General features: G+C 38.4%; 2 protein-coding genes across 2 annotated transcripts in view; both read left to right on the top strand.

The window, feature by feature from the left end:
• The first annotated feature begins 1,326 nt into the window (after nt 1-1,326).
• Nucleotides 1,327-2,271, top strand: LOC122427069 (olfactory receptor 6K2). Its single transcript, XM_043446248.1, has one exon. The coding sequence runs from the start codon at nt 1,327-1,329 to the stop codon at nt 2,269-2,271; it is 945 nt and encodes a 314-aa protein (XP_043302183.1).
• A 6,013-nt stretch (nt 2,272-8,284) lies between these two features.
• SPTA1 (spectrin alpha, erythrocytic 1) overlaps nt 8,285-18,246 on the top strand; it is a 68,426-nt gene continuing 58,464 nt past the window's right edge. Inside the window, exons 1-7 of the mRNA XM_043446260.1 lie at nt 8,285-8,385; nt 9,569-9,808; nt 10,891-11,016; nt 12,615-12,755; nt 13,747-13,893; nt 15,701-15,834; nt 16,663-16,807. Of these exons, the coding sequence (XP_043302195.1) occupies nt 9,572-9,808; nt 10,891-11,016; nt 12,615-12,755; nt 13,747-13,893; nt 15,701-15,834; nt 16,663-16,807 (930 nt within the window). The 5' untranslated portion in view covers nt 8,285-8,385; nt 9,569-9,571. The remainder of the gene's footprint in view (nt 8,386-9,568; nt 9,809-10,890; nt 11,017-12,614; nt 12,756-13,746; nt 13,894-15,700; nt 15,835-16,662; nt 16,808-18,246) is intronic.

Here is an 18,246-nt window from a genome sequence, read left to right on the forward strand (position 1 = left end):
TGGGGCTGGGCCGGTCCGCAGCCTGCGAGCTCTTCTCGGGACTTTCCCCGTCCCTTTGTTCTGCGAACGGCCGGCAGTGTGTTCCGGCCGGTCAATTTTCTCTCTCTCCTTTGGTCTCCCACAGTTCAAGTTGGCACCTCACAGAAGCTCCCCCCGATTGTCCTCAGGGCACTCAGGCCCGGACCCTAGCCCAAGCAAGGCCGCCTAAGACTCCCTTCCCGGGACGGGTCTCCGTCCTTAGCTCTTTTGTCTCACTTTTTATCTTTTATATTTTGTCCTACCTCCTTTCGAAGACAATGGTCTGCTTTTCTGGGCGCCTGATGACCTCAGCTAGCGATCAGAAGTTGTTTTGTGAAGTTTGCTCTGCATTCGGTTATTCTTTTGATGAATTTGTAGGAGAGAAAGTGGTCTCCCGGTCCTACTCCTCCGCCATCTTGGCTCCTCCGATTTTTTTCTTTTTAAAGAAAAAACAATTTAGAGGAAGAAAATGGTGAGAATGTACAGGTATGGAAGGGGAGTCACATGAGTAAACTGATGCTATAGCAAGATCAGTCTTGAGGGAATAGAGGCTTGTATGAAAATAGTAAGACTGGAAGTAGAAACCTTTGATTACCTATTACAATAGTGTAGGCATTATTACTAAGCATCAAATTAGGGATACAATAAAAGAAATAAAATGTATTGGTAATACAACAGAAAAAAGTTAAGCAAACTTCAATGATTAATTAAGTTTGAGACATAAGAAGGCAATATATGCAAAAAATGTGTGAAGTCGCTATCTAGAAGAACCAAGAAATAAGAAAGTCAGCAAGGGAAACTGGTTGAGTACTGGGTATAAGTATGGTATATTAATTTAGTAAAGCTTTTGTAACAAAGTATCAGACTAAGTGACTTGAACAACAAGAATTTATTTTCTCACAGTCCTGAAATCTAGAAGTCTGACATCAAGATTTTGGCAGAGTTGATTCCTTTCAAGTCCTTTCTTCTTGGCTTGTAGGTTACTGCCTCTTCCTTGACTTTTCTCAGGTTGAAGACCAGTAAGATAAGTTTTAACAAGCACTCCAAGTGATCCTGATGCCAGATAAATTTTGAGAATCATTAACCTAATCTATTGGCTGTGCTTTCTGATTGAATTTTTCCCACATTCCAATTTTAGTTGTAAGCATCTATGGAATATGGAATATTCCTTCTTCTTCTACACTCCCAAGACAGGGATTTATCCAGATGTTGGCATTTTGTAAGTGTACTTACTCTATGATGAGTAGTAGACATTGCCTAGAAAGTGTGAGTGCAGTAGGATTTGAAAACCTCATTTCTCACCTGGAGATGGAGAAAGCCAATCAAACCACTGCTCAGGAGTTTATCTTCTCTGCTTTCCCTTATTCCTGGAGAGATTCTGTCATCTGTTTTGTTCTACTGCTCTTCATTTATGCATTCATTGTTGTTGGAAATGTGGTCATCATCACAGTGGTCCAGCTGAATATTCATCTCCACACTCCCATGTACTTCTTTATCAGTGCCCTTTCTTTCCTGGAGATCTGGTATACCACAGCTACAATACCAAAGATGCTCTCTTGCCTGCTTTGTGAGAAGAGCATTTCCTTAAATGGCTGTCTTCTGCAGATGTATTTCTTCCATTCCACAGGCATCAGTGAGGTTTGTCTCTTGACAGCTATGGCCTTTGACCGCTACCTGGCCATCTGCAGCCCTCTTCATTACCCTACTATCATGACCCCAAAGCTATGTGCCTGGCTGACTTTAGGTTGCTGTGTTTGCGGTTTTGTCACACCCCTTCCTGAGATTGCCTGGATCTCCACACTGCCCTTTTGTGGCTCTAATCACCTGGAGCATATCTTCTGTGACTTCCTCCCAGTACTGCGCCTGGCCTGCACAGACACACAAGCCATCCTCATGATTCAGGTAGTGGATGTTGTCCATGCAGTGGAGATCATCACAGCTGTGATGCTCATCTTCATGTCCTACGTTGGTATCGTGGCTGTAATTCTACGTATTCGTTCCACTGAGGGCCGTCGCAAGGCCTTTTCCACATGCGTTTCCCACCTCACTGTATTTCTGCTCTTCTTTGGCAGTGTGGCTCTCATGTACCTACGCTTCTCTGCCACGTACTCCTTATTCTGGGATACAGCCATTGCTCTGGCCTTTGCAGTTGTATCCCCATTTTTCAACCCCATTATCTATAGCTTGAGGAATAAAGAGATAAAGGAAGCCATAAAAAAGCACATGAGTCAAGTGAGCATCTTTTTTTCATAAGACCAGGGACCTCAAATAAGATTTAATGTTTGAGAGTCTATATAATTGTTAGAGTCTTTTTATCCTCAACTTTCTTTCATCTGTCTTTTTCTGTCAGTCTGGTTGAAACTGGTCTCCCAAAGGTCACCAATAAACAAAATTCACTAGTAACTGAGTTCAATAGGTTTTTTTCAACCTTTATTCAATTTGACACATTTTGAATCAGACTTTGTTGATTAGGTTTTCCGCCACTCAATTTCTCCAAGATAAATTTAACTTGTGGAAATAATTGGGGTAAAAATTTAATTTTAATAGAGTCAAGACATATGATTATAAGATATGGTGACTGAGCAACCATCTTCATAAGACTAAGTTCTCTCTATGGTATTTACAATTAATATACTTGAAGAATAATCCTAATTTCTAACCGAGTGTTCATGTGTTGATAAATAGCATACTAGATGTTTTTCAGTAGGTTCAATTATGAATCCCTTGTATGATTTTTATCTTGGCAGTACTACACAATATTAATTCCATGTCTGGGTCAATAACAGGGACTAAGGCCTGCATCCAATTATAATGAGCCTATGTGCCCAGTTAGTGGAAGTTGATTTATTGAACACCAAATTAACTTCATTAATATTGATGACCACTAGAAATGAAGAGAATGGATAGGCCTCTTTTAAATTGACATAGAGAGAAGCCTCGCAAAGGAGTTGGTTGCAGTTCTGTGGTAGTTAAGGACCATGGCAAAGAATCTCAGGCCAAGAAGTTCATTGAAGAAAATTTTAAATGCAATAAATGAACAAACAAAAACCTTAACTCTAAGAAAAGTAAAGTAATATAAGTAACCTATTAATTAGCTAATCAATATTTTTTCATGATACATTGAAAAATGTAATCCTTGGTTTCACTGTAATAACATGTAAAGTACTTATTAATGAAGCAGGAATATCAATAAATATCTATTTAGTGAATAAACCAGTATCAGCATGCTGCATTCAGATTGTTCCAGCCAATTGATCTACCACATTGGACAACAGGGCTTCCTTTTTGACCTCTTCTCCCTTGGGTTTCAGGATGCTAGACTCCATTTTTTTAAATCTTACTTTGTTTGAGGGCTCTTTCTCTTGTGAATCCTTGTCTTTATACATGCTTCATAAAGGGTGATTTTCTCCAGGGCCCACACCTCAGTGGTGATGCAATAACAAAGCTGATGACTATGCAAATGTTAATAGATTTTCACTTTTCTGTAGCCCACCTACAGGAATCCTATGGTTGTCAGTCTTACTTCCCCACTAATATGCCACAGCCATGCCCTCATCCTCACCCCTAAATCTTATGATATTCAAGAATCAGATGCAAAGACACAAGTTAAGGGAAAGGTCTTATGAGAAGAGGATAATGCTATCTAAAAGAACTCAGATAGAAAGAACTGTGAGAGAAAAGTCACAGTTTGTAGCTGGAGAGGTCTCGGTAAAGGGAAGTCAATCAGAAAATACACTTGTCATAAGAAAACAAGGAAAAAGAGAAAAAAAGGGAAACAAGAAGTGTTCCTGTATTTAAATAGTGTGTCTTTAATGTTCTATTTTTAATGTTTTTCATAAAACATGAGGAATGAAATTACAGGTTGATTGACTAATTATTTAACTATAATTTTCTAAGTGTAATTATTGTTCCAGAGTTGATATACAAAAATTCCAGAATGTGAAAGGGTTATGCAGTTTTCTTATCTGTTTTCCCTTTTTTAAGATTGTGTATTATATAATCTATTTCTCAATTAAAGTTCAACTAACAATCCAGTTTAGAAAAATAAGGAGAATTTTATTTGAGCCAAACTGAGCAACATAACCAGGGAGACAGACTCTCAGAAAGCTCTGAGAACTGTTCCACCTGTTAGAGGTCAGAGGCACAGTCAGATACATCTTCAAGATAAAGGATCATGCATCAAATGACATACTGATGTTTTACATAAAGTTCAACAAGGATACATAGTCCAGGTAAGCATTTACAAACCAAGCATGAAGTCATTATGACTCTTCACAGAGTTGGGAAATAACAGTATTTATTTTAAAAGGAGTTACATTGCTAGGGGCAGAAGAAAGGAAAAGAAGTGATCTTTACTGCCCAGCAGACACTCCCATCCTTGAGAAGTTCTTTTTGATGTGTAAGGCAGGTGCACACTGCACATTAGGGAGACACAAATGGACACACAGAGAGAATTTTATGCTGAAATTTTCTTGTCATGCCTTAAAATATAAACTTTATGTCTTGCCTTAAAATATAAACTTTGCTTATCACTTTCCTGAAAAAGAAAATGAAAATGTTAGTCACGAAGTTGTGTCTGACGACTCTTTGCCACCCCGTGGACTGTAGCCTGTCAGGCTCCTTTGTCCACAGAATTCTCCAGGCAATCATACTGGAGTAAGTTTCCATTTTATACTCTAGGGGATCTTTCCAACCCAGGGATTGAACCCGAGGCTCCCGTACTTCGGGCAGATCTACCATCTACTACTTTCCTAGTCCCTCAAAATTTATGCTTGTCATTTATCTTTATCAATATCACGTATTTATCATTATAATTTATAAATTATCTATAAATTATATTATGACTATTATTGTATCATTATCATTTATCACTTATAATGACATTCATAAATGACATTTATATATGTTATATAAATGACACTTATGCCATTGTCATTTATCATTGTCTCTAAAAAATTTATATAGCTGAAACTTCCACACTTTCTCACCTTCAGTCTGCTCGTACAACAGAGACTATATTATTTCTTAAAACTTAGATATTATTGCTTTACTACTCTACTTAAAAACCTTCTAAGATTAAACACACCCTCACTCCAAATTGCAAATGTAATTTTACCAGCTAAACTGTGTATATGTGCATGCTATTCCAGTGTGTTGAATAAAAACAATTTCAAATTGAGAGAAAAGCTAAAGGAAAAGAAACAGCATACAGCAGGGTCTGATGGTCAAAATAAGGATATCATTCAGAGGGGAGATCACTGTGCTGACCTGCTAGTGGAATTTTTTACATGATTTTTTTTTTAATTCACATTACTGAGGATTGAGCAGTGAGTTCTCTTACACTGTGTTCCACCTCACCAACCTATCTATTGTCTGATATTTGGGGAAGATTATATTAAATAAGGGCTTTCCAGGTGGTGCTAGTGATAAAGAATCTGCCTGCCAATGTAGGAGACCCCAGTTTGATTCCTAGGATGGGAGGATCCCCTGGAAAAGGGATAGGCTACCCACTCCTGTATTCATGGGCTTCCCTGGTGGCTCAGATGGTAAAAAATCCACCTGCAATGCAGGAGACCTGGGTTTGACCCCTGGGTTGGGAAGATCCACTAGAGGAGGACATGGCAACCCACTCCAGTATTCTTGCTTAGAGAATCCGCATGGCTTAGGAGCCTGGAAGGCTATAGTCCATGGGGTCACATAGAGTCAGACTTGACTGAGCAACTAAGAACAGCACAGCACAACTTTGGAGAATCTGAGGTAATAAAAGTTAAAGTGAATATTGTTCACTGCAAAGAGGTCTTTCTTTCTTTCTTTTCTTTTCTTTTTTTTGAATGACAATATTTAATATTTTAAATTTGGGAGACAAACATTGGAGGCTTCTTAAAATGAGAACTCACTCTGGAGAAACAAAAATAAAGTCTTAAAAATAAAATAATGATGACCTCTACTGCATAGGAAAACATTTTTTACATTAAAATTAGTGTATTTTTCCTTGCTGTTAAATGAGTTGAGAAAATTGAACTCTAAAATTCCACAGTAAGCATGTGAATTTTAGTGTTGCAAATTGGGGACACTTTAGAATTTGGGGATATTTGTTGGAGTTTCTCAGTCCAGGAAATGAAGATCTGATAACTGAGAAGAGACTCAGGAAAGCTGGGCACTGCTGATTAAATGAGTGTGAAAAGTACAGTTCTGCCCAGAGCTGATAACCAAGATCAAATACAACAGTTCTCAAAAGTACTCCCACCCTGTAGAACTGAGTATAAGACTTCTCTTTAATGAAGCTGTCTGTAATGAACTTAGTTTTCCCTGTAATCTCTCAGCACTCATTTATATAAAGGGCTACATGCAATTTTAAAGATTGAACATGATTCTTAACCTGCACAATGTCTCTCGTACATTCTTTACCTGAGTGTCCTGTACTCAGGGCCTCTATGTCATCAGTGCCAATAACCATTCTTTGGAAAATGTAATAGTGGCAAGAAGGTCAGAGGCCCAAGTATTAAGCTACCAGGGTTCAAGATTTTCTCATCATGCCCTTCCATCAATCCAAAGGAAACATCCTGACACTTGTACTAATACATTCCCTAAGATTTGTGTTTATGCCGTTAGCACCCAAATTTGATTTTTATATAATGAAACTATATGAAAAATAAAGTTAATAGCACACTTTCAAGAAGAGAATTTAAAGCTCTCTCAGTTTCTTTGGGTGAGATGATCCAGGGTGAATCAACTAGAAATGTAGAACCTTGGTCTACCTTAGTAGACCATGAATACTATATTATTCAAGTTGGATCTACAGGGAAATGATGTTTGACATGGATAGACCCACTGTTTTTTAGGAGGATCTGAAGCCATCCCGATCTTTTTTTTTTTTTTTTTTTTGATATGTTTACTTCACTTCTTAAAAGTTTTATAAAAGAACTATGTGTTTGGAGGATTTCTGCTTTCTTTTCTCTTCATTAAAAATAACACATACAATAAATAGTATGACTTTATCCCAAAGTTTATAATTTTGTTCCATTTTTAGATATTTTATGACTTCATTAATTTGTCAAATGTTGTTCAGTTGCTCAGTCGTGTCTGACTCTTTGAGATCCCATGTACTGCAATACACCAGGCCTCCCTGTCCTTCACTATGTCCCAGAGTTTGCTCAAACTCATGTCCATTGAATCAATGATGCCATCCAACAATCTCATCCTCTGTTGACCCCTTCTCCTCTTACCCTCAATCTTTCCCAGCACCAAGGTCTTTTCCAATGAGTCGGCTCTTCGCATCAGGTGACCAGAGTATTGGAGCTTTAGCTTCAGAATCAGTCCTTCCAATGAATATTCAGGGTTGATTTCCTCTGCATTGACTGGTTTGATCTCCTTGCAGCCCAAGGGACTCTCAGGAGTCTTCTCCAGGACCATATTTTGAAAATATCAATTTTTCAACACTCAGCCTTCATTATGGTCCAACTCTCACATCTGTACATGGCTATTGGAAAATCAAGCAAACAAACAAACATAGCTTTGACTATACAGACCTTTGTCGACAAAGTGATGGGGTATCCTAATTTCTGTTTCACAAAATGCAAATAAGCAAGCATATATCTTACTTCCTTTGGGTTTTTAAAAATCTGATTTAGCCTTATCCATAATCATTTAAATAAAAGGAACAATCTGTGAGATCAGGAATAAAATTTTCTCCCTATTTTAACAAAGTCTCTACAGCAAGAATTAGGATGTCTTGTTGCTTAAAGACTGTTTAACTTGTTGTCAAAAATCTGCAGCTGAGTTTTAATGGAGTTGGTGATTTGTATTTCTGAGAGACAGGTTGGAACAAGAACCTCTGTATGCCTTGAGTTCTTGTAATTCTGTACAGAGTATGAAGAATGGGCAACCCAGAATTCCTTCCTGATTTATAATTCTCAGAAGCGAAATTTAAAGCTAATTGAAGAAACAAAACATAATCTTAACATGGCCCTATATTACATCTATAAGTTTTTTTTCTAAGTTTTCATCTAAGAAATTTGCTTCCATTTTTTTTTTTTTTAATAAAGTCCTGTTGAAGAACTTTGAGAGCCATAGTCCCCTCAAAGCGCTGAATCACCCAGCATCTGTGCAAGTTAGCAGCTGCCTCAGCTCAATCTGTCTCCTGAAGATAGGGTAGATTGTAGTTGGCGGGATTCTGGCCCAAGCAACAGGCTATTTTTTTTTCTTTGTCTTGCCACATGTGTAACGTTTCTCTCATCTCTATCTAAATTAGACTAAACGATTACATGTGAATTGTTTCTCTTTCTTTCTCTCTCGCTCTTTTGGATAAATTTTATTTTGGCAGGTTCTTGACCTTTAGGAAAAGCATAACACTTTCCAAAGGAAACCGTGAGTACATCTTTATTGGACAATTTGTCACCAATATAATTAGGAAAGCTGTCTCCTTTGAACTTTCTGTGCTATCTTTGACAGGATCAGCAAGAATTATTTCTTGATTCTTAAGAAGTAAAGAAGCTTAGTTTTAATTCTCTTTTTTATGAATGTATCACTTTAAACTGGCCTTGAGCTTGTGACTATACAGCACAAAATCCAGCAAAGACCTGTTTACACAGGTTTACACGGAGAACAACCTGATAACTTGGAGCAAAATAACACACAATAAATGTTTGAGTCTCCATAGAAGGATTTATTTCTGTAACCGAACTAGTAAAGGCCATCCACAGAATAACAATTATGTATAGAAGGAGACTAAAGTCTAAATCTTATATTGAATGTTTTCACAGAGGTAAACTAAGAAAAACTGTGCTTAGATAAATAAAGATGTATCCTATGGAGATTTTGTTGGATGTTGTCACAAATAAATTGGATCCCACTATTATTGGAAAATAATGCGTGATTTTATTTGATAATACAATGTTTTATACTGCAAAAGTCAATTACCAAGATGCTAATAATTTTAAATTTGTGGTAATTAGATTGTAAATGTGATAAATTTTTGATTTGTAATGCTTATGAATAAAGAAAATAAAAAAGTAAATAGTATATTAGTTATATTTTTACATACTTCTTTTTGGACTTTGGGGTATATAATTTGTCAAAATTAATTGCAAGCCATTTTTATTTATTAAATTAGGTTTGTCATGATCTGTATATGTTAACACCTTTTAAGCTTTTGAAAGCAGTAAAATTGTATTTCTTTATATGCATCTGAAAATGTGATTTTGCTAATTTAAAGTTATTTTCACTTAGTCTAACAATGCATGTTATAGAACTTTATTGTTAATTAAATTTATTAATATGGGCAGATATTTATGTGAAAAGTTGGAAAAGTATTCTGAATGACCAAGAATTATTAGCCTAAGTTGTAGCTGTATATGGTTAAAATTATATAAATATATTACAGCCTTTCTAAAAAGAGAATTTTATGGATATAAAGATATCTGAACATAAATCCAACATGAGTAAATGCCTTGAGACATTTAAAAAGATAGAATGTCAGAGAGAGAGAGAAAAAAACCCAGTATACTAGAGACTTGAAAACCAGCAGTAAGAGAAGCTTTTTAACTTGCAGGCTATGGAGAGTGATGGGTCAAAGGAGCTGGAGACAGCAGAAGAGATCCAGGAGAGGCGCCAGAAGGTGCTGGCTCGGTACCAGAGGTTCAAGGAACGGGTTGCTGAGAGGGGTCAGAAGCTCGAAGATTCCTATCACTACCAGGTTTTCATACGAGATGCAGATGACCATGAGAAATGGATCACGGAGAAAATGAAGATTGCAAGTGATAAAAGCTATGAAGACCCAACGAACATACAGGTTCTTCAGTTTCACTGACTTCACTGGAGTAGACTCTAAAATCTCTAGGGAGGGAAACATTTTTATAATGTAGGTGTGCATCTGGTAAACTCTAGAGGGATGCTGTAATAGAAAGATTAGACTTTGGGAACTGTAATTCTGTCTCTAAATAGTCCATGTCTTCAACTCCTTAAGCCTCAATGTCTTATTTACACAGGGAACTCATTCTAGATAATACTTTATAAATGCAATATTGCTTTGAACCTAAAGCATGGGCAAAACACTGAGAATGCAAAGAATTTATGATGCAGTATGGAATTTCAATATTTGTGACATTAAGGATGGAATTGAAGTAAAGAGACATCAGTACTTCTGAACCAGCTTCTCTTTGCTCTCCTCAGAAAGATATGATTTAACCAGAGTTTTTCCCAGTTGGTTGTTCATGCCTCTTGTTAAGTCCAAATGAGAGGTCTCAGATAGAGAGGTTTGGTGGAAGCTCCCCCTACTACTTGTATTACAGAATAAGGCATAGTCAGGATCAGAAGAAAGGCTTGTATGCCTAAAATGCACAGAGGAAATCAGAAAGGAAGCACCTAGAACAAGAACAAAGTGTTACCTACTAAACAGATCAACCTATATATGACAACAAGAGCATAATCTGGCATGCAAAAACTTCCCAATTAAAATAAAAGCCACTGTTGTCATGATCACTTTCCTCATTGTTCACTACTTTCAGTAGGATTTAGTTCCTTTTTTCTTAAAAGGACAAATTCTGTGTTACATTATTTAATTTCCACAGATGGCAATTAAGACTTTAACGTAATATTTATTGAAAATTTCCCCAAAGCAGTAAGGACTGAAAAAACCTTCTTCTGTGGTCCTGGACATTGGGTCTGGGATCTTTGAAAACCTATATGCGATGATTCTGCCACAACCACTTCTTTTAGGATAGGACTCCTCTAGCTATGGTCATAGGCTATCATTTAATCTATGCTGGGAGACAGGTAGTTCTGCCTGCAAGAAAGAAGAGGAATAAAAGAACTCTTTTATGGTCCAGGAGACCAGGCTCCAATAAGTCATAAACTCTGATTTCTAATCTTCAGGGGAAATATCAGAAGCATGAATCCTTTGAAGCAGAGGTGCAAGCAAAATTATGGGTCCTTCCTGATCTGGAAAAAACCAGGGAACTCCGATTTCCTGAGGGGCATTTTGCCCATGAGGACACCAAGGTAAATATATGGTTGGGCTCTGTGAGAGATGCTTCTAATTGTTGAGTATGTTATCAGAGTTTTCATTGATTACAACAGGTGTAAACCTTGATATAACTGACTTGGAACCATGGTTCTGCCTCTTATATTTTACTTGGATTGTGGAAGGAAAAAATGATGGGATGTGCTAGTGTTCCTAGGAGTGGGGAGAAGAGCTATGGCACAAAGCTCTCACTGAATAGAGTCACCTTCCTCCTTATGCCATCACAGGATGGGCTGGCTCAAGATCACACCCACTTCAACCCAGATGAATTGGCTTTCCCAAATGTCCTTTTGGACTAACTCTTCTAAGCTTGGAGTCCTTGGTGTTTAAACTCTCTAAACAAGGGATGCTCTGTCTTTGAATCTTCTCTGAAATCTTTCTCCCTTTGTCTATGATGCCTCTTTCTCTTCAGAGCTCACATGCTATAACTACTATTGTAGTTCTCCAAATGCTTGAACCCTTAAGATCGAAGAGCACCACCACCACGGAATCCATTATTAATTTATCAGATTTTTTCTGAGTTAACTCATATATCCTCCTAAAATGTTTGTGTTGATAGAGTCAGTTCAGGTTCTTTCTGTATTAAGTGAAATTCTTTTACTGTTTAACTGTTTCTAAAATTGTCAAAAGAAATGTGTGTTACATATTTATAAGCTGGGGCTGTTTTTCCATATTTAGTACACAAATTCTAGTTCCTTTTACTGTCAACAAAACATGATCAGACGATACAGACTTTAGCAAGAATAAACCTTATTAGAAAGAAGATTCTGTAACAAGAATAACTCAAAATTTACCTGTTATTAAATAAAAATGATTTGGTCAAATTGCACAAAAACCAGTCCCTGACGTTAATTAAAGTAGTTGAGAAATGTCTGAAACATCTTCACATCTATCAGAATTACTGAGATTATAGTGACCTGTAGCATGGCAGGATCCATAGATAAATGTGATCTATATGCTACATGTTACCTTAGAGCCATGAAGTAGTTGAAAAATACAAGATTCTTGAAGATATAACATAAATGATACCTTCAATTTTACAATATATGTAAAACCCGGTCTTCTAAGCTAATCTAGCATTAGAGCCCTCAACTATATAGTCTCAAGTTCTGTTATTGCTTTGGTGACCCTATTTCCTTTGTAAGTCAGAAAAACTTGTAGCTCTTAATCCATTCTGACAAACAGTCCTTGCCAAGTTTTTTCCATGCCTTTGGCAGTACTTTGAACACCCTCTCCATATCTTCTGCCTATCAAAATTCTATCTAGCCCTCAAGGTCCAATTCAAATGAGCACCTTTTTTAAATGGATTTTTATTCCATCCTGTCTTATCATTTATAATCATTTCATCTTCTAAAATCCCCAAATGTTCTTATTTCTTTTTCTTTATGGAAGATCATATGATTTAATGGCTATTCCCGTACATGCCCTATCCTCTTTTAAATATTTTCAAGCAATTAATGCAAAAGTTAATGGGATGAGGGATTTTTATCCAGATCCCTCTCTGCACAGGTCTCGGAGTCTATACCTGCTGCTCCATAGCAGGTAATGTGCCTGAGTGGTTTTACTTCTCCCAAAGGGCCTTCTGGAGGAACTGAAGCGCCTGTGGGACCTGCTGCTGGAGGCGACCCGGGAGAAGGGTGCCCTGCTGCTGGGGGCCCTGAAACTCCAACAGTACTTCCAGAAGTGTGATGACATCTTGGAGTGGATTGGAGACAAGGTATGGGAGCAAACAGTCTGTATATAGGACTTTCCATCCCTCTGGCCCAGACATCCCAGAGGGATTTAATGCGGACTTCCCTGGTGGCTCAGATGGCAAAAATCCACCTGCAATGTGGGAGACCAGGGTTCTGTCCCTGGGTTGGGAAGATCCTCTGGAGAAGGGGATGGCTACCTACTCCAGTATTCTTGGCTGGAGAATTCCATGGACAGAGGAGCCTGGCAGGCTACAGTCCATGGGGTCGCGAGAAGCGACATGCTATGCAACTGAGCGACTTTCACTTTCACTTTTTGTAAAGAAGTCAGGGTATCTGTTCCTGGTCTTAGTTCCTTGGAAGAGAGAGGAATGTTAGCAAAGATTTAGAGGTATTCTGGAAGTAAGCAACATTATAGGAGGATAAATCTAAATGTATGAATCTGAATATGAAGAAGACAAGACATACAAAAAAAAATGTGTACTGAAAGATCATCTAGGATTGCCCCTCTTCTACCTTCCATGAACCTTCACTCCTTTCAGGTTTTCAATCCTACTCTGGTTCCAACTGAGAGAATTGTCTCTTAGTACCTATAACTAGAGAGGTTATCTTCTATTACTTGAAGAATAACCCTATGGTTAGGATTGAAAATTTACACAGGCAAGCATTCAGCACAATACTTTTGTAAATACTCAGTATGTTGAATTGAGCAAAACCAGAATGAATTTACTTTTCATGTTCCAAACCACAAAAATGTTCTTCCAGGGGCATTTTCTGACAATGTCTCTGGTCTTCCCAAAGAGTTACCCCAAAGACCACTGTCTCCTGAGTCACGGTGCCACATCAGGAAATATACCCTTGCTCTGACTCTTTCTTGAAGGGGTTCTCCCAGGTTCCACCGGTATCTCCTTCTGAGTTATCCTGGGAATGTAAATGTAAGCAAGGATTTTGGGCATTTGACCTGTGGGAATTTCTAAATATTTGCTGGTGACCTAATAGACCTTTCTGCGTCTATAGGAGGCTCTGGTGACATCAGTGGAGCTGGGTGAGGACTGGGAGCGCACAGAGGTTCTGCATAAGAAGTTTGAAGAGTTCCAAGCAGATCTGGCAGTTCGAAAGGAGAGAGTGAATGAAGTGAACCGATATGCCAATGAGTGTGCAGAGGTGAGGTGGGGAATAACAGAGACAATCCAGGGAAAGGGTTCTGATCTTCAAGAAGATTGCCTGGCCATTTGTAGAGAGAACAAGAAAGATATGTAGGACATTGTGAGAACACGGAGGTACACCTGTCCCTGGAGTAACATGCCCAGAGCAGCTTTCTCTCATTTCTGAACTTATCCCTTGCCAGTCTACAGAAATAGAGGTGTGAGTGAGTGAGTGTACATGAGTTTATGTAAAGAAATTCAGTCCACAAAGAGGTTACTCTTGCACTGTGCAGTATATTGATTTCTCATGTTTATGAAGCACCAAAGTGGCAAAGAATATAAAATAATGGTGGCTTCTCATAATATATATGATATCATTAAATAAGTTTTTCTGTGCTTTGAGGGGGAAGTAAAAAGAGGCAGATTTACCTTCATTTACTTAAGAAAGTCTTTAAATAAGCTTTTAATTTCTGAGCATACAAATACTCAGCGTGTAACTAAATACTCTTAACACATGTAAGAACCGGGAAGTCAGTCTGGTTTTATATATATGTGAAGGAATTGAACAGAAACTGCAATAGTTGGCTATCATGCTTTTCCATTTAAAGTTTTATTATCACTTCAGCTATATAATGGGAATGGCATTTATGTGTAAATAGGATCAAGATTTCAGGATTAATGGTTACTAGAGCAGGGAAAATAGACTATTTCTCAATTTTTTCCAGGCCTCATTTCCAACAGTCTTTAAATTTCTCCCTCTAACATGACTGTATTTTTCCTATTGTGCAAATTTTATTTTTTTAGTTATCTGTTACTATCTACCAAACCACTACAAAACTTAAAACAGAAAACATCTTATTTTTTCTTGGTCAGGTGAGTCAGATTCACTGATTCAGCTGCTCAGCTGGGCCATTCTCCTGATCTCACCTGATATTCTTAAGTAACTGCAGTTACACAGTGACTCAGTTGGTATACGGGATCTAAAACAACCTTCCTCCCATGTCTAAGGATTTGGCAAGGATAGTGCAGGCTTTCTCCATATGCTCTCTCATCTTTCAGTAGATCATACTTTTTAATGTGTTCCAAGAAGGTAAGAACAGAAGCTGAAAAACCTCTTGAGGCCCAAGTACTGGGGCTTATAAAATATTATTTCTACTTGTAAAGAAGGAAGGAGAAGAAAATTCTGTCTGAAGAGGCTGCAAAATAGAAATGGAAATAGGAATAAACATGGATAGGAGGGGTAGGGTGACCTGGTATATGGGAACTACTCAAAATTGCCAAGTATCAAAATGGGCTGATGCTGCTAGCTTTATCTGATAAACATAAATCTCATTGCTTCAGATAGTGTGCAAAACTGTATGAACTTTTCTGCAAAATTAAATTTATCTGCATATCTGTCTAGTTCTGGGAAGAGGGAAATAGCTCCAACTATATTCTCAAAGGTGTCAGGGCCCCAAAAGAGCCAAAATTCACAGTATTAGAGTTTTGAAAAATTAAGTCAGATTTCGCAAAAGGAATTTTCTCTTCCTTGGTTTCCAGGATCCTGAGGGAAGCTAGCAGCCATCAACATGATGGAGTTCTGAAAATAATGAGGTTGGGCAACCTATGTTAGTAGACTAGTCTTGAGCTGTGGGCAGAAGATGCAATATCTGGTGGTTTGATTTTCTAGATTTGATGTGGATCAAGTAAAAGGGACCAGGGCTAAGTTGAAGTGCAGTATCTGGTTAAATGGTTATCCTCTGCTCTGACAAAGTATGGGCCAGTGTAAAATAAGAAGTGTTTAGATATTTTTTCTGCATTAGTCTAACACTGACTTACTCCCACAGGGAAGGCATCCTGAGCTGCCCTCGATTGAGTCAAAGCAGAACGAGGTGAATGCAGCCTGGCAGCGTCTCCATGATCTAGCTCTCCAACGACAGAAAATGCTGTCCAGTGCTGCAGACCTCCAGAGATTCAGAAGGTAGGAATCTGGCCACTGAGTTGTAGGAAACTGCAATACCACCAGGTTGGGTATTTGGGTTAGTCTCTGTTACTGTTAAAAATTAGTGGCTAATACCCTGAATCAAAGAAAAGCATGTGCTTGCCTTTAAGACAACAAGGGACAGAGTAGTTAAAATTGTGATCCAGTCAATAGCCAAGTATGTGTTAAATGGAGCTTAAAGTAATAAAATTAGCACTAGTGAATTACTGATGGAAGTTCTGCAGGGGCAAAAGCAGAAAGAGAATGCAGCGTGAGGTTAGGAAGGAGGACGTTTATGAAGAGCTAACACAGAAGTATATCTGGAGGCTCAGCTGACAGGATGCCCAGGTCCCTACATCTCAGTGGAAACCATTAAAGTAGGAACTCTTTTTAAAAATCTTGTGCATTTATTCTATTTTTGGCTGTACTGGGTCTTGGTTGCTGTGGGCGGGCTTTCTCTGAGGTGAGCCGGGGTTTACTCTTCAGTGTGATGGGCGGGATTCTCATTGTGGCGGCTTCTCTTGTGAAGCACGGACTCTAGATGCATGGGCTTCATTAGTTGCAGTGCATGGGCCTAGTTGTCTCTTTGCAAGTGGGATCTTCCCGGACCAGGGATTGAACCCATGTCCCCTGCATTGGCAGGTGAATTCTTAACCAATGGATCACCAGGGAAGCCCCCAAACAGGAATTCTTTACGCTACTTTTTGCTAGTGTGTGGGAAGATAGGATAATTTCTGACAGGGTGAGTGAGGCTGGTCCTGCTGGGTGCTGTTTGCCCTGGAATGCCTGCCTTCTTCCTTTGCTGGAGCTCATGGGGCTGTCTGGCAGGGATGTGACTGAAGCCATCCAGTGGATTAAAGAGAAAGAGGATCAAGTCACATCTGAGGACTATGGCAAAGACCTTGTGAGCTCTGAGGCACTGTTTCACAGCCACAAGACACTTGAGAGGAACCTTGCAGTCATGAATGACAAGGTAAGCTGGTGGGAGGAAGAGCTAACATCCTTGAATCAGAAGAGCCATCTGATGTTCATCTTGTCTCCATAAGTTAGGTGAAGTCGCTCAGTCATGTCCAGCTCTTTGCGATCCTATGTACTGTTGATTACCAGGCTCCTCTGTCCATGGGATTTTCCAGGCAAGAGTACTGGAGTGGGTTGCCATTGCCTTCTCCACTTGTCTCCATAGAACACAGTAAATTTGTTATTTCAATGAAGGAGAAATTTTGCGCCACCTGAATATACCTCTTTATTCTAGTTTATAACTTGTATATGATTCTTGGATATCTAGTATTTTATTTAAATTATTTTTATTTAAATGCACATATATATATATTATATATATATACACTTATGCTTTTTGTAATATATTTCATAATTCAAAACCAAAATAGATAGCTTCATGAATGGCTTCCTACCTAACCACACCTTCTCCTGTTGGAGACGAATCTTGTTTCTTTTTGTCCTTTACTCAGTAGAAAAGGGAGAAAATTTCTTCTTCTCCTTTTATAATAAATGTACACGCTAAAACACTCTACTCAACCTGCCTTTGGGTTTTCTTCTGGAAGCTGTAAGACCTCAATTCCTGTACCTACGGTAGGCATAGTCACACAAGAACTTGGAGTAGGCCTATATTCTTGAATGCTTCCCATTCTTACTTCTTCCCCTCACAACTTTGACCATAACTTAAACTGATTACTCCTCAGCTTTTACAATGGAGTCAACCCACAAGAAGATCTCTAGTTGCTATGCTTTAATCATAGTTCTATCCCTAGGTCCAGTTTCTGAAAACCAGTCTACTTCTTTTTTTCTTCCTCATTTTTCCCCTTTGGTCTTTTTTCCCCCCCTAATTATGAGTGATAAAAAACCATGTCTTAATGAGTAATGATAATGAAATCTCATCTTAGACAACACCTGATTATAATTCAGTATAGTGGAAGGACTAATGGTAACATGGAATTTTCCCTAGTAACCCTGCTCTTCAGGAATTGTGCTCACACTGGCCTGGCATCACTGAAATTTTCTTGGCCAAAATTTTCCTTACCAGAAATATCTTTCTGATTCCTATGGTAATGTTTATGAAAACAGTATAGAGGGTAATGAAGGACAGATATAAGTCTAAATATTGCTTCTGATACTGATTCATTGAATGACCTTGGGCAGATAAAATACTTAGCCTCTAGTTTTCACATACAAGGGGAACAAGAATAGTTTCTGCCTCATAGTCTTTTAAAGGGAGACTTTGGTCCGTCTAGTCAAGGCTATGGTTTTTCCAGTGGTCATGTATGGATGTGAGAGTTGGACTGTGAAGAAAGCTGAGCACCGAAGAATTGATTCTTTTGAATTGTGGTGTTGGAGAAGACTCTTGAGAGTCCCTTGGACTGCAAGGAGATCCAGCCAGTCCATCCTAAAGGAGAT

Source organism: Cervus canadensis, chromosome 2 (genome assembly GCF_019320065.1).
Source record: "Cervus canadensis isolate Bull #8, Minnesota chromosome 2, ASM1932006v1, whole genome shotgun sequence".
Classification (NCBI taxonomy): Eukaryota; Metazoa; Chordata; class Mammalia; order Artiodactyla; family Cervidae; genus Cervus; species Cervus canadensis.

Excerpts from the sequence above, each read along its gene's own strand:
- LOC122427069 (XM_043446248.1), top strand. The coding sequence starts at position 1,327 with ATGGAGAAAGCCAATCAAACCACTGCTCAGGAGTTTATCTTCTCTGCT.